The sequence below is a fragment of the Agelaius phoeniceus genome, chromosome 4, assembly GCF_051311805.1.
Source record: "Agelaius phoeniceus isolate bAgePho1 chromosome 4, bAgePho1.hap1, whole genome shotgun sequence".
NCBI classification, from domain to species: Eukaryota; Metazoa; Chordata; class Aves; order Passeriformes; family Icteridae; genus Agelaius; species Agelaius phoeniceus.
The window spans coordinates 18,323,789-18,339,094 of NC_135268.1; the positions used below are offsets into that span (position 1 = coordinate 18,323,789).

Sequence of the window (15,306 nt, forward strand, 5' to 3'; positions counted from 1 at the left end):
AAAAATGAGGTTGAGGGTTGCTTGTTTGTTTCTAATTAAAGATTAGATAGCAGTGTATATGTCAGGCTGTATTTTGGTTTTCAGCAAATCATGTCCAGGTGATTAGACCCACAAAAGATAAATCCTTAATTGCCCTCCAAGCAAAGTTTTGCACTGCTTTTATACAGCCATGCTTTATCTTGGAAAGAGTAAAGGGCAAAAGGGAAGTAATTGCACTGTTAATTTTTGGGGTTTTTTCCTCATTGTTTCCTGCCTTCATTTTGGTTTAAGTCCTGTTCAGTCTTGCTGATGATGCCTGGACAGCCCTGTCAGCTACTTCATTCCTTGTAAACTTGCATAGTTAGGCACAGAAGCATAAAAATCGTACCCAGGAATGGGTCTGTCTGAGATCACAGACCAGTTTCCATTTGTAGCATCATTCTTTGGTGAACCTCTGCTGTAATCTCAGCACTGGGAGCCTGAACACTTGGCTGTTATGGTATTTCTCACCCAGCATATGCTTTTTGGGTAGCTTTCTGCAGTCTCTATCTTACCATGCTAAAGTTGCTGTGATTTAAAGAAGTTACTTGAAGATTGCCTGGAGGTAACAAATAGATGAGCAATATTACAGTGAATGCTGAGGTATCTCCTTGCCACCTTCCAGTCAATGTGGGTTTGCTTTCTGCTTGCATTTGAGCTGATAAGTGGCTGTGTCATTTTATGCAGAACATACTCATTCTTTGCATGGCTAAACAGCAGGAATGCTGTTTTGCTTAGGCAGGAAGTTAATTGAGTTGAAGGGAATTTGGGTATTTACAGATGGACACAATAGTGTTCTTAATTTCTGGAAGTATGTTTGATTCCTCTTGAGTTAGCCTGAAAATAGGCTGTGGTCCAAGATTTGTGTCTGTGATGTTGGCTAAGCTTGCTGAGTCCCTGGCATGGCAGACAAAACACTTGCACATCCAAAAGCACAGATATGGAAAAGCATATGGAATTGTTCTAGTTTCACCTGTTTCTTCTCCTGTATGAAGCTGCTTGCAGATAGTAGAGTTTTTTCTCAGGCTGTGGCTGGATGGGCTGACAGCCCTTACTTTGATGCTGCTGTTGTGGTTGGGAGCACTTACCTGATTTTGCAGCCAGGAGATTGGAGATGTTGTCAGTTTGTGGGTCATTGGTTGTGCCTCTTGTTAATGAGCAGAACTGGGACATGTCTTCCTGATGGAAAGGGTTGTGCTGAGACTCATCCTTAGGGAGAAAAGCAGGCAGTGCTTTTCTCTGACTTTAGCTGGGGTGAGCACAAGTGGGATGTATCAACCTCCGGGGAGCTGGTGGTGGATGGTTCTGAGACTGTGGGGCCTCTGTGTCTTGCAGGTACCACAAGCTGATCTGGGGCCCTCACAGCATGACCTCAGGGGACAGAGTGTCTGGAGTCCTGATTGCTGGGGGTGAAAATGGCAATGTCATCTTGTATGACTCAGCCAAAATCATAGATGGAGAGGCTGAGGTAATAATAGCCCAAAAGGACAAGCACACGGGACCAGTGAGAGCGCTTGATGTCAACATGTTCCAGGTTGGTTTTTGGGCTGTTTCTCTTAACATACCATCAATAGAGGGGTGGCCTATCTTAACTCATAACCTCAAATGTTTCTGCTGCTTCCTCTTCCCTGAAAAGCATGAACTATATTTGGTGTTTGAGTGTCTGTATTTAGTAGGAAAAACCGGTCCCATTACTGGCATTTCATATGTGGAATGAAAGTTCTTTAATTTGTTCTTTCCCCTCATCAGTTTACCTTGTCAATTTAGTTGATCTGTTTAGCTCTGCTTATTTGTGAAGCAGAGGTGCTCTTCAGGGTGTTTTTAGTCAGTCTCTTCTCTTAGCCTCTGTGCATTGTGCCAGTCACACAGGAAGGAATAACAGGCTCTCATTCATGTTTCTGGTGAGATCAGTTTTCAGGTCTCTCCTTTGGGGATTGGGTAGGATCCACCTTCAAGGCCTGCTTCCTAAGAGGAGACAGCAAGGAAACACAGCCATGGGGCCTCTTGAGCAGAAGGGCTCTCAAAACCAACAATCCTTCCCACACCACTAATGAGCATTTACTTCCTTCTAGATACAGTGTGTTGGTTTTTCCTTGTTGCCACCAGCTGTCTGAGAATTCATTGGATTTGTTTCCTAAATAACACTTCTGTCCCTGCACATTTGCCTCCAGCAAGGCTGCACTGTGTTCATTGTGTCCTCTATGAATTGCTTCCTGTCCCTTTCTGCCTGTTGTGAGCTCAGGACTTGCCTGTTATCAGCCACAAAATGTGACCAAAGGGCACTTGGTGACCTTGGCTCATGTTGCCCTGCCTGGACTTTTGCATCCCAGGTGCAGGAGTGCTTTGGATGGCTGCACTCACTGTGGGCAGGGCAGGAATGTCACACTGTGCAGAGCAAAGCTCTGTGGTGGCCATAACTGCAGCACTGCTCCCTCCTCTGCCCTGTCACTCTTTTCCCTGTATCTTTTCCTATATCATGAGCAGATAGGGGAAATTTGCAGAGTTCTGCAGATCTGATGCCTCCCAGCAGCTAAGACTGGGAAAGCTGATGCTGAAATACTCTTAATGTCTATTAATATTTCCTACAGACTAATCTGGTGGCCTCTGGTGCTAATGAGTCTGAAATCTATATCTGGGACTTGAACAACTTTGCTACACCAATGACACCAGGAGTGAAGACGCAGGTACCAGATTTGTGTTTATTAAATTCTCCAGAGCAGACTCAGGGAAAGATGCATGGCAGTTAGATGACAGCTGATGGAAATTTGCAGTTTTAAAGCAGTCTCAGGAGCATGGAGGAGGGGAAGCCTCTTGAAGTCAATCTTGGGTAGTGGCTGCGTGCAAGGGTGACTGGATGCTGCTGCTTTTGTCGCCCCTGGGGAGCAGTGTCCTGGCTGTGCCTGTAAGTGCAAGTGTGCACGGGTCCATGCAGTGAGTGGTGTGCTCAGCTTCCCCTGCAGCAACCCTGCATGGGCTGTCTTCTTTATCCACAACAGACCTGCAGTTTTGGCTTGCTGCACAAGCCAGCTGTGTCATGTGGCAGTTTTTTGTTAAGAAATTGTATTTGGCCAGGGAAAACTGTGGAGTCCCCTTAATCTTTGGGAAATGTTGCATTTTATCAAGCAGCAAGCAGAGTCTCTCAGACTGCACTCCTTTTCAAATACCATAACCATTACTTGTCTTTTAGTCTTCCTCTGCCTGTCTCACTGCATGCACAAATCTGAAGATGGTGGAGGTACACAGAGAAAAGGAGGAAAAAGATAAAAAGCAGCTACTAAGAAGTCAGATGATGAGGCAGTAGGTTTTGCAGTTACCTTGGTGGGTTTCAGGGAGTGGTTTAATTGCTATGCTCAAGGTCCAGTGTTTAGCCTGTGTCTCTTAAAGATGATCTGTGGGGAAAAACAATAGTCTTTTGTGCTTTTTGCCTTGTGAAGGAAATGGAAGAATGGGAGGAAGTGGTTTCTATGCAAGTACACTTCTGGTTGCTGGAAAGTGGGTTTATTACTGCATGATAATTTGGAGACAAAAAAGTGTGCAAATGGGATGAGCAGTAATCTTCAATTTAAAGATTTTTGGTTTAAACTCTGTGGGGTTTGGTTACTTGGTTTAGTTCAAGTAATTTATTAACATGTAGGCATTTAAAGGGGATGTTCACCTTAGAGATCCCTGTAAAAGACTTTTTATGTCTAATAGTGATTTTTTTTTTTTAGGCTGGGATATCTTTTAGTCCATATGCATAATGACAACTAGAAATAATAGGGCAACAAGAGCTGGGTTTTTGGTCTAAAAATAAGAATTGGTATGGAATGAAAAAAAAAAACCATGGAATTTCTCAGCAAACTTTTTTTTTTTTTTTTGCTAAATAAAAACCTAATAGTCCAAGATAAAAGAGCAGTTCATATGTCTGGATATACTTTCACAGAGTAATTTTCTGTTCTTGAAGATAGTTTTGCTTAGTCTTGTTTTAATAACTAATGTGTAGTACTGTAAAGCAGAAAATAACTAAACGGAGAAATTCTAAACATCAGTGTTTTCAGGTGTTGTACACTACAGCACGTGTAGAAAGGAAGCCAGAACACACCCAGTACACGGGGCACTCTCCTTGCAGATTTCCCACTTAGCAAGTGCTGAAAAGAGCAGGGTTTGAGCCTGCGGGGTTGTGACAGGCTGTTGTGTGTGTGCCGCAGCCTCTGGAGGACATCAGCTGCATTGCATGGAACAGGCAAGTGCAGCACATCCTGGCATCCGCCAGCCCCAGCGGCAGGGCCACCGTCTGGGATCTCAGGAAGAACGAGCCCATCATCAAAGTCAGCGACCACAACAACAGGGTGAGTTCTCTAGTTCTCTCCCTAGTTCTCTCCTGCAGCTGCTGGGTGCTTGCACAGAGCTGCAGGGATGGGTCAGGGCACCCCTTTTTGTGTGATACATGTGCCATTCACATTCTCTGAAAAAATCCCTTCACCCAGGATTTCTCTCCTGGGAAGCTGAGAGGCCTCAGAGAAAAGGAAACCAATTCTTGTCTCATTTGCTTCTCCTGTGTTGTGCTCTCTGGAATGTGTTTGGAGATTGTTTACCCACAGGTGATTGTTTCATTGGATTCTGGTGTGAGTTGTTTGGACTCTTTGGCCAATTGGGGCCAAGCTGTGTTGGGACTCTGGAAAGAGTCACAAGTTTTCATTATTATCTTTTTAGCATTCAGTAAGTATCTTTTCTGTATTCTTTAGTATAGTTTAGTATAGTATTCTTTAATATAATATAGTATTATAAAGTAATACATTAGCCTTCTGCGAACATGGAGTCAGATTCATCATTCCTGCCTTTGTCAGGGGTCCCTGGCAGATACAATAGACAGAGATCCTGCTGCCTGGCCCTGTTTGCTCTTGGGAGTATATTTATGCAAGAGGGGTTGTCAGTATTATCAGTTAAAATAGCCAGATGCAGGCTGAAGCAAGGTAAAGCACACAGGTGTCCTATTAGAGTGATGGTTGAATTTTGAGAAAGCTCTTACTCATCTGTTTGGGGCTACCACAGAAAGATTTTATTGATTTTGCACAGAGAAGCGTGGCATTGAGCAGGTTACAGAGGTGCTCCTATAGTTACAACCACCATGCCACCCCTTTAGGCAGTGTAAGTGCAAAAAAGAGTTCAACTCGTGGAGAGTGACATATTTGTATAATTTTGTATTGTTTTAAATAGAATATTGCTATAACAAACTCCAAAGATACAGCAAGAGTTAAAAATGAAACTTAGAAGTGGGTGCTGGGGAATAGCTCTTTCCTAACTGTATTATTATTTTGATAAACTATGTCACTTTCAGTGTTTTCTGTGTTTGTTGCCTGACATAACAGCAGCACAGTAGGCTGTCTTCATCATGTGATGGTAGTCCTGTGATACAATGTTCTCATGCCAATAACCTCTGCCTAATGATGGCTTTTATTAAAATAGCAATAAAAATAATAGAGAAAAAGGTTTATATGTTGAGCTTTAGTGTTTTCTCACATTAAAACCTAGGACTGGGAAAAAGTCAGCACAGTGTAACCTCTCTGAAAGGACCTTGGGAAACTGAAGTGCAAGTCTCCTCATTCACAAGAATAAGGAGAATTTCCCAGTCTGAATGCAGTCAGAAACAATGCCTGGAAAGACAGCTGCAATTTCCCTTGCAGTGGTGTTTTACCATACATACAGACATATTTGGGCTAGTTTTCTTTTTCCTTTAGTGCTGCTCAGCTGTGTGATGCTTTGGCCCAATGTCTCTCCTCAGATGCACTGCTCAGGCTTGGCATGGCACCCTGAAGTTGCCACCCAGATGGTTTTGGCCTCGGAGGACGACAGGCTGCCTGTTATTCAGATGTGGGACCTGAGATTTGCCTCCTCCCCACTTCGTGTTCTGGAAAGTCACACAAGGTATGAGGCTTACATGGAGTGGTGTGCTCCATGGTATTTGCACTGTTGGTGACTGTCCTGCTTTGTACATCCCACTTCCTGCTGTTCCCTGGGGAGGAAGGCTCCCGTGGTGCTGGCAATTTCAGCAGCAGCCAGTGCTGTAAGCTGGCTTGCTGACCAGCCAGCCCTGTGCCATGAAAGCCTTGTGGTTTTGGAGCTTGGTACTCTGAAGGAAACTGGCTCCAAAATTAAACAGAGAAACCCACCAGGCTGCTGAAACAGTGAAGCTACTTGTTTGTTTCTAAGTATTTTAAGAAGAGGAAGCTAAGGAAAAAAGAATTAGTAGTAGTTGATTTTGGCTGAATAACATGCTAAGGTGCACCCAGGCACATCCTTCTGTGGGTTTGCACAGTTTCTGTGCCCCTCAGTCCCTAAATGCCTTAATTTTGGATATAGTGGATGATTTTGTCAAGCAAAAATCAAATGGGTCGATTTTTTTCGTCCGTCCTCCATTGTTGGTGACTTTCCTTATTGCTCAAATCCAATGCTTGATTTAAGAAGGGAGAACAGTGTTGTGGCTCTTACCAAAACTGCTGCCAGTGGGTTCTGCTGAATGTCTTGCTAATAAAAAGCTGAAATACTTCCTAGTCACTGACCTTACCTGTGGGTTTGCACACTGGGTGTTAGTGACACTAAACCATATGGTTACTAATGGTTCTCCCATGTGATTGTTGCATTTAATTTTCAGATACAATGGCTGCATCTTTATACCTTTTCATGCAGAAAATAGCAAACATCTATTTCAACAAAACAAGGGCTGATAACATTGAAAAATTCCTCCTCTTGTAAGAGGAAGGGGTGGAGAGGGCATTTTGATATGGAATGCTGAACTTCTAAATATGCTTTGTTTACCATTTTGCATTTACATTAAGCTATTTTTTTGTTGTGGCTTTTCATGCAGGGGTATATTGGCCATTGCTTGGAGTATGGCAGATCCAGAGCTGCTACTTAGCTGTGGGAAGGATGCTAAAATTCTCTGCTCCAATCCTAACACAGGAGAGGTATTGTATGCATACCACTTCAAAGAACCCAAAAATGTCTGTTCAGAGGCAGCATATGCAAAGCACATATTCCTGTGCTTGCATTCCTAGGAATGATGCTTCTGTGGGATGCTGCCCCCTATCCTATTTGCTATATGCTTTACTTCTGAGTTTGTCGTGGTGGTGCAGGATTCCTTACTGGTGTTGTCAATATTACACATTTGTCCTTGAAGTTTCTCTCTTACTGAGTAGTGATGTCCCTGTTCATTATAAGAGATGGAAATGGCTCCACTTAAACTAAATATATGCTTCCTACTCTTTTGTTTTGGGTCCAGTGTGGCAGGACCATGGTTGCAATTGCCTTTTTCCTTCTCTAAGAACTTTATCCAGCCAGGAGGGTATTTGTAGATTGCCATAGTTGTAGCAGATCAGTGAGAGCCACTCAAATGTGTTCCCACCCCACCCTTTTGGGCTTGGGAATATCTTTCAAAGAGAATCCAGAACTGTTTTCCAGACAGTGTTTGTCCCTAGACCAGGAAGCAAGGCTTCAGACATGCTGGAGGGCTCATTGCCTCCAGTGGGCAATAATTGTGGAATGGGAAGTGTTTCTAAAATTTAGACATTGGCCCAAAAATGCAAAAGCTGTGCAGTGTTAGATGAGTTATCTGAGCTGGATCCTGTGCTGTTATGAAGTTTTAAAAACTAAAAACGAGTTCCATGGGAGACAGCATTTTGCTGACAGATATCATTTTGTTCTTTGAGTTTCTCCTGGTTTATGGTTAAATATCTGCTGTAGGGGGAGCTTGTCTGTTCCAGGGCACAAAAGGCTGTCTGCCCAGGGTGCAGGTTTTACCATTTTTAGTTTTTCTGTGGAAACAGACTTCCTCCACACAGTGTGTGAGGATCCCTAAATCAGCTCTGAATAAGCTAGTGTGAATGTCAGCAGCTCACAGTGGGACAGCACAGACACACCTCACCTGTATCATTTGTCCTGTGGGGATTCAACAGAAGATTTAATGGGAGGAGAAGGAGATGGAGCAGTGGTGTGTGGATCATCAAGGTTTGCCCGCTGTCAGTGTGTATGGTGATGGGGAGCAGGGAGAGCAGACCAGCCTTGGGGCACACGGGAAGGTTGTTGCTGTCAGGCAGGGTGCTCCATGAGAGCTCTGATTTGTTGGGCTTGGTTTTGCTCCCCAGGTGCTGTACGAGCTGCCCACGAACACTCAGTGGTGCTTTGATATCCAGTGGTGCCCGAGGAACCCTGCTGTGCTGTCTGCAGCCTCCTTCGACGGCCGCATCAGCGTCTACTCCATCATGGGCGGCAGTGCCGATGGCCTCAGGCAGAAACAAGTTGACCAGGTGTTGAAAATTGTTCAGAATAGGGACAGAAAGTGGGGGAGGAGGTGAACAAAATATGGGAAGTTGTCAGTGTTGCCTGCAGCCCTGCTTGCAGGAGTACCAAATAGATGTTTCATTTATTAGAGTAATGTCACTTTGGTTTTTCCCCCTTGTGTTATCAAAGCTCTCCTCGTCTTTTGGGAACCTTGATCCCTTTGGCACGGGCCAGCCCCTGCCTCCCCTGCAGCTCCCCCAGCAGACTGCCCCACAGAGTGTGGTGATGCCTCTGAAGAAACCACCCAAGTGGATCCGGCGACCCATGGGAGCATCCTTCTCGGTAAGGACTGTGGGATTCACGTTCTCTGAACCTGAGAGAAGCAGAGAAAAGAATGATCAAAACAATTCTTATCTCATTTGCTGCTCCTGTGTTGTGCCAAAGTAGAATGCAATATGGAGATGTTTACCCAGGGTGATGGTGTTTTGTTTCCTTGGCCTGTCAGGACCAAGCGTGTGTGTTGGGACTGTTGGGTGACAGTCATGAGATGCTGTGCAGTTGAGTGCAGCTGAGTGCTTGGCAGATTCAGTTTAGATGTAGTGTAATACAGTATAAAATAATATAGTATAATAAAGTAGTTAATTATCTGATATTTCTGATAATATCCTTCTGATATCGGTGGAGTCCTCCTCATCATTCCTCCCTGCCAATGAATACTGTAAGAGACAGGGATGGGCAGGGCTGGCCTGGCAGGTAGGGAGATAGTGCTGCCACCTGCTAAAACCCTTAAAAGGGGGGAGTTCAGTGGGGTGCTCCACCCTGGGAGATCTTCCTCTTTGTTATCATAATGGGAGATGCTCAGGGTGCCTTCCAGACAGGGCACTGGCGACAGCAAAAGCCTGACCAAAATGCTTGGGATAAGAAAAGTGTCTGAGAGACATTTGTTTGTATCTTGGCAGTAGGGCTTTGCTTTTGTTTCTGTGCACTGCTTGCTTTAGGGTAAATAAATATACACTGGGGGGATGAGACCAAACTGGGCAAGTATCTGAGACTTCATAGTTTCAAACTGCTCTCATGTAAGTCAGTATGGTGGAGAACACTCAGGTTAGCTTTGATCAAGGTAACAGGAGTTGCTGTAGCAGCACAAGGGTAGGTTCCTCCATGGCTGGTTCATTTGCAGAGGAGCCAGCTGAGGAGATGGCAAGCTTAGCTTTTTTGCTCCTTGGCTCCACTTTTGGCTTCTTTTCTAAACCCACAGGCCATTTATTTGGGAACTTCTGGAGATTTTAGCCTGTCCATTTGAATTCAATTTCTCTGCTGCAATACTACACAATTTTCAACATCATATATCTGTTTATTCATGATCTGATGTGCAAATTAAATGCAATTTTCTCCTGTCAAAAAGAAGTGATGTTGCCTAGCCACTGACTGATGTGTCATTTTATGATGTTTATTCCCTTATTTGTCCTGGTTTCCTAGGAGCCAGGTGTCAGTCTTTTCCCTGGCTAGGCTTTTGCTTTTTTCTAATGCAGGTTTTACTGGATTTGCCTGTGTAAATTAACTTACAGCTACAGAATGAAATAATATCATAAGCCCCTCCTAATTATTTTCCTGTGTTAATTTTACCTCTTCAAATGTTGTCACAACTTATTGCCTATCTCTCAGTAGAGTTTCAACTGCTAAACAGCCTGGCAAGAGCAGGGCAGACATCATGCTTGAGCATTTACTTAATAATGTTAAGTAAAGGTTTCTTTGGCAACTGCATTGCAATATCATTAGATACTCCACTGTTGCTGGGTACTGCACAGACCCACAGCTCCAGCTCTCAGTTTCTGGTCTTCTGTCTTTTGTCTGAGAAAAAAACAGGCACAGGAATGTCTGTGCTTATAAATCTTATCAATGTGAACCTACTTATCCAACAAGCTCCTTACAGACATAGAAGTATGGGATGGGGGAAAACAAATAAATGAGCAGGTGTCAGGAGTGTTCAGTTATCGGACAATAATCATATATATGTTATATAAAATACATTTTGATACATGCTCCCCTGATGTGTACTTGTATTTTCACATGCTATATGTGTGCTTCAATTCCAGTTTGGAGGCAAGCTGGTGACCTTTGAGAATTCCAAGCCTCCTCAGCAGCCGGGCATGGAGCAGCAGCAGCAGCATCCCCACGTCTACGTGAGCCAGGTTGTCACAGAGAAGGAGTTCCTGGCCCGCTCAAACCAGCTGCAGGAGGCTGTGCAGTCCCAGGGCTTTGTCAGCTACTGCCAAAAGAAAATGGACATGGCCCTGGCTGACTTTGAGAGGAACGTGTGGGCCTTCTTGAAGGTAACAGGCTGGCAGCCCTGCAGCAGCTCCCCAGGGAGTGGCACAGCCAGGAGGTGGTTCCTTCTGCACATTGAGCTCAGGAGGTGCTGGGAATCAAAAGCTGCAGGCTGTGGGAATAATTCCCATGAGCCCTGGCACTGCAGGAGACCCACCAGAGGAGGGAGGGTCCTCGGGACCAGGGGGGTTTGTGGGGAGTCATGGCAAAGCAAAGGTGTGGGTGAGGTTATATCCCGTGGTTTTGGACATTCCCCATCAGCTAATACTTGTACAGGGAGCTGGTGAGAAGGATTAAAGCTTTGGGATAGCTTTAGATGGGCTTTCACTGCTCACTCTAAGCATGTAGAGGTTTCCAAGTGAAGCAGATAAACACATGGTTCACCTGCAATAACCAGATGGAAGCCTTGCCCACCTGCTCGGGTGCCCAAGTCACTGAAGGTTTTTGCATTTCTCTTTATTACATTCGGTCTACTCAGTCACTAAATCTCCCTGGGTCATTTGTGCCAGTGAGGGAGAAAATGAAAAATTGTGAATTGCAATATAGTTTTTAACTTTTTAAAGGTGAACTTCGAAGAGGATTCACGTGTTAGATACCTTGAGCTCTTAGGATACAGGAAGGATGATCTGAAGAAGAAGGTAAATATGTGAGATAAATAACTTTTGAATTTCAGAGTTTAATTTCAGAATCTTACAGAAAACACTTTGCTCTGTTGGGTTTTCTCATTAGTTGTGTCTTCTTGCAATATGGACGTTCAGTGGAAATGCCAGAGCAGGCAAACACACTTCAGAGGTGTGTCTGCATCTGGCTGTCCATTGTTGATGAGTGAAATTCTCACTCATCAAGAAGCTTTGATATTTATTGATTCAGGCTATTCATGTAACTTTGCTATGTGACACCCTTCTACTTGAGCATGGTGGAATGGCATCTGCTTTTAGGCTTTCTGGTTGAAGAACATGTAAGCAGTTTTCATTAACTAGGAAAATCTGGGATAGTCTTTTTTGTTTCTGGGAGACATCCTTCATTTTTGAAAGAAAAAGAGAAAAAACAAGCCCAAAGGTCAAACGTGGTTACATTTTGGAAAAGCAAAGTTTGGATTACCAGGAAGCAATTTGCATATCATTATAGACCTTTCTTCCCAGCTGGAAGATTTTTACTCAGTGTTACAGGGAGTTACCTGCTGTGCCTTCTGGCTCTGTTGTTTTCAGTTGTCTACCCAGGAGCTATCTAGTATTTCTTCAGCTCTGTTTCAGTGGATTTTAACGTTTGACTCATTTTCATTATATCAAACTAATGTTTTATTTTCAGAGATTGGCTCCGTTAAAGTGTATTGTGCTCACAAATTAAATGCCTTTCAGGGCAAAATTAATGTGATTGTGGGGAAAAAAAATAATGGTTTTGTTAACAGTTTGTCCTCAGCTTCTAAATATTTGTCCAAAGGCAAGCATAGCAAGGGTAATCCTGTTTTTGAAAAGCAGATCTCAATTAGAAAATCCAGTTGAAATTCAGTAGTGGTTCTGCAGAGTGGCCTCATGAGATTAAAGCCCACTGCTTGCTTTTGCTTTGGGTTTATATGCCCTGTGCATGGGGAGAAGCTGGGAGAATGGGCACAGCTGAACTGGGTAGCCTAGATATAATGGGAAATAATGGGCCTATCCCATTATTTCAGTATTTAGGGGAACAGATTGAAGGAGCTACAAAGTCCTGGTTTTATGTAGCTGTTTTCTGAAAACATTCCACGCAGAAGTTGACTCCATGTTTTTTTAGTGTGAAGAAGCAGCATAATACAGCTCATCTGAAACTTTGTGATACCCAGATGGAAAGCTCACTAGATCACAACTTGGTTTTCCTATTATTGGTACCATTAGGAAAGTAAAAACAGAGATCACAGATTTCAGCTTCTTGTAATAAGCTGTGAAGAACGTGGGAAGGGTGGGTTATATTCTTAAAACCTGTGATTCTCATGGAAGCCAAGTCCTGGATTTCTCATTTTTATTGTAAACTAGTGATTAAAAAAGAAAGAGAAAACTGTCTCCAGAAATTTGAGCTCAGCTCTCTACACAAACCAGCCCACAAGGGTAAAATAAAGCCTACAATACAAAAAATAGTAGATAATTTTAGGAGCAATGTGAAACCCAGGCTCCCTGATGCTGAAATAATATAGAAACTCTATACATGAAATTGTTGGTTTTGAGAGCCTTAATTGAATCTGGAGTTACGGTTTGCTTTGCAAAGCAGTAGAAGCTGGGCATTTTAACTCTTTTTTTACCTTGGAAAATCCTAGTCCACAGCCAAATGCCTGATGTCAGGAACCCACAGCTTCCTGACAGGCTCTCTGTTCCACAAGGATTGTCACTGCTTTATTTTCCCTGACCAGAGCAGACAGAGGATTTTGTCCGTCATGTTCTGATACTGATTTTATTCCCGTAGTTTCCAGCAGCTCTCTAGTGAGGTTTGAGGCCCTTGAGCTGACAATTAAAGGTTTAAAGGTGTATGGCAGCTGTTGTTTCCATCAGAGCTTGGGGTGCAGGTATCTTAGCAGTAAATCCATCTCCAGGCTGGAAGAGGAAATGGCTTTAGTTTTATGTTAAAGTGTTTAATTTCATGTTCACTGTTGTGCAGGCAACATAGTAGCTACATGTGCCAGTTTTGCAATCTGAGAATTTGGTGCCTCTTTAAAAGGGTACTTACTTAAATCATTTTCTAGATCACATCTGCTCTGAATAAAGAAGGTCTTGCAGATGGTGCCTTGGGAGAGGTAAGCAAACACATCTATGTAACTCTGTGGTTACTTTTATAATGCCATAATAATTTGTAAAGTAATAATCATTTTTCTTTCCACTTGATAGCTGTCCCAAAGTCACAAATAATGCAGCATGTGGCAAGTTCCTACATTCAGTAGGATGAAGGTGTTATTTTAAAAAACCAACCACTTCTTTTCCATTCAGATGTTCCCCTCCTTTTCCAGTGAAGGGCTCTCAGTCACAGGTTTTAATATGGGTCTCACTGGCACCTGATAGCAAGAGCAGCACCTTCATCAGGCTTTAAAGAAAGCAGGACTGAGTGTGTGGTCCTATAACTTGTCCTGCAAGAGTGGTAACTACAGTTCAGGCACTGCCCACACTGTAATTGCAGTGGCCTGAGTCTACAGCAGGACTCTGCAGTGCTTTTGTGGCACAGACAGTTCAGAGTCATCTGTAGCTGCCTCATGGGGAAGAAAGTTTGGGTTTTTTTGCATGTTTTGAGGCAGCTGAGGTGAAAACAGCACAAGGTACTGTGTAATGACAGAGAGCAAGGAAACCCAGCTGGGCCTCTACCCTGTTTGTGGGGCTCAAGAACATATTGCCAATGCATTTCTGTGATTTTCAGTCTGGTTCTAACTTGGCTGGTGGAAGGGTGACAGTACTCTGCAATGCAAAGTGTTTCTGCCTATTTTGCTGGTGGATGTTTATGGCATCTTCTCTCTGCTGAAGGCTCCTGCAGAATCTGATGGATCTGTGCCAAATGAGGGGGATGAAGGCCAGACTACAGAGGAGGAGTTCTTGGGAGAGGTATCTGTTGCCCTCTAGACTAACCCTGCTGACCTCCCTGTATTTACTTTGTTCCTTTTAACAGCATTTCATTTTCTTGGCTTTTCCTACTGCTGAGGATATACAGAAATACCAAAAATTATTTATAATGGTAAAACTGGACTCTTGCTGGGATTCTGTTTCATCTGCTTCAGGCAGTAGGTTCAGCTAGGTTTACTGAAGCCTAGTTTATGTTCAGCTAGGAGCACTGAGTTTGTGCTCAACCATGTCAGCATTTGGGATCCTACACACTATTTGGATAGGATTGTTTTCAACCCTGTGTTTTACATATGAGAACAGGTCTCTAATTAGCACTAAGGACTGAGCCTCTGCCTTGTGAGGTGTCACTAGCACTGAAAATAGTGTGAACAGGCCAACTTCATTCTTCCCCATTCCCTCAGTCCCCCTTTTGGGTTAGAATTTGGGCTGGTAGCTGTGCTTCCTGTGCTTGCTGCCTGTCTGCAGCTCTCTGTGGAGATGGGGACAGTGGTTTAAGGGTCATGCCTGTTGGGCTGGTGCAGACATAACAAACAGCCTGTTAAAGACATCAAAATCAGGATGCTTTCCTTGGGTTAGGTGCTTGATTGCTTGTTAGTTCTGTAGGCTCTGTAGTGACAGATGTGTGTTTCTGACAGTGTAAGGGGTTTGCTGTATGCAGTCATGAAGATATTGGATATCTCATTACAAATGTCTCTTCTAGGAGAGAATTCACAGCCACACATGACCTTAGCCTACCTAAATATTTGTGAGCCTGGCCTGAAGCCACTGGTGATGCATCAGGGCATGCTGTCACATACATAAAGTACCTGGATGGGCACATTATTCCTGTGGTAGTCACAGTGTGCTCTCAACCAATAGCAAACACACATCCAGTGTTATCTGACAACAAAATCATTTTCCAGATGCTGTGTCTTTTTCACAAGCCAAACATAAAGCTTGTTTCAGACTTGCTTCCCCCTCCAAATGAATGTCTTTGGTCTACTGTGTCCTTCAGTTTAGCTGAACAAGCAGGGTGTTCCTGAGCTCCCTTAGTGTACTGGAGCAATGGCTTGTGACAGTGGAGGTGGTTTGTGGGCCAGGTTCTGCACTCTGCTTAGCCTGTGCTGTGAAAGTGGATGGTGAAGAGAGACTTCTC

At 43.7% G+C, this 15,306-nt stretch overlaps 1 protein-coding gene across 5 annotated transcripts in view; it reads left to right on the forward strand.

Moving 5' to 3' along the window:
• Window positions 1-15,306, forward strand: part of SEC31A (SEC31 homolog A, COPII component) — a 40,660-nt gene that overhangs the window by 2,690 nt on the left and 22,664 nt on the right. For all 5 annotated transcript variants that reach the window (XM_077177020.1, XM_054633193.2, XM_077177017.1 and 2 more), the window contains exons 5-15: window positions 1,354-1,552; window positions 2,607-2,702; window positions 4,206-4,346; window positions 5,780-5,922; window positions 6,863-6,962; window positions 8,139-8,300; window positions 8,464-8,616; window positions 10,371-10,607; window positions 11,166-11,240; window positions 13,310-13,360; window positions 14,076-14,153. In XM_077177020.1, the coding sequence (XP_077033135.1) occupies window positions 1,354-1,552; window positions 2,607-2,702; window positions 4,206-4,346; window positions 5,780-5,922; window positions 6,863-6,962; window positions 8,139-8,300; window positions 8,464-8,616; window positions 10,371-10,607; window positions 11,166-11,240; window positions 13,310-13,360; window positions 14,076-14,153 (1,435 nt within the window). The remainder of the gene's footprint in view (window positions 1-1,353; window positions 1,553-2,606; window positions 2,703-4,205; window positions 4,347-5,779; window positions 5,923-6,862; window positions 6,963-8,138; window positions 8,301-8,463; window positions 8,617-10,370; window positions 10,608-11,165; window positions 11,241-13,309; window positions 13,361-14,075; window positions 14,154-15,306) is intronic.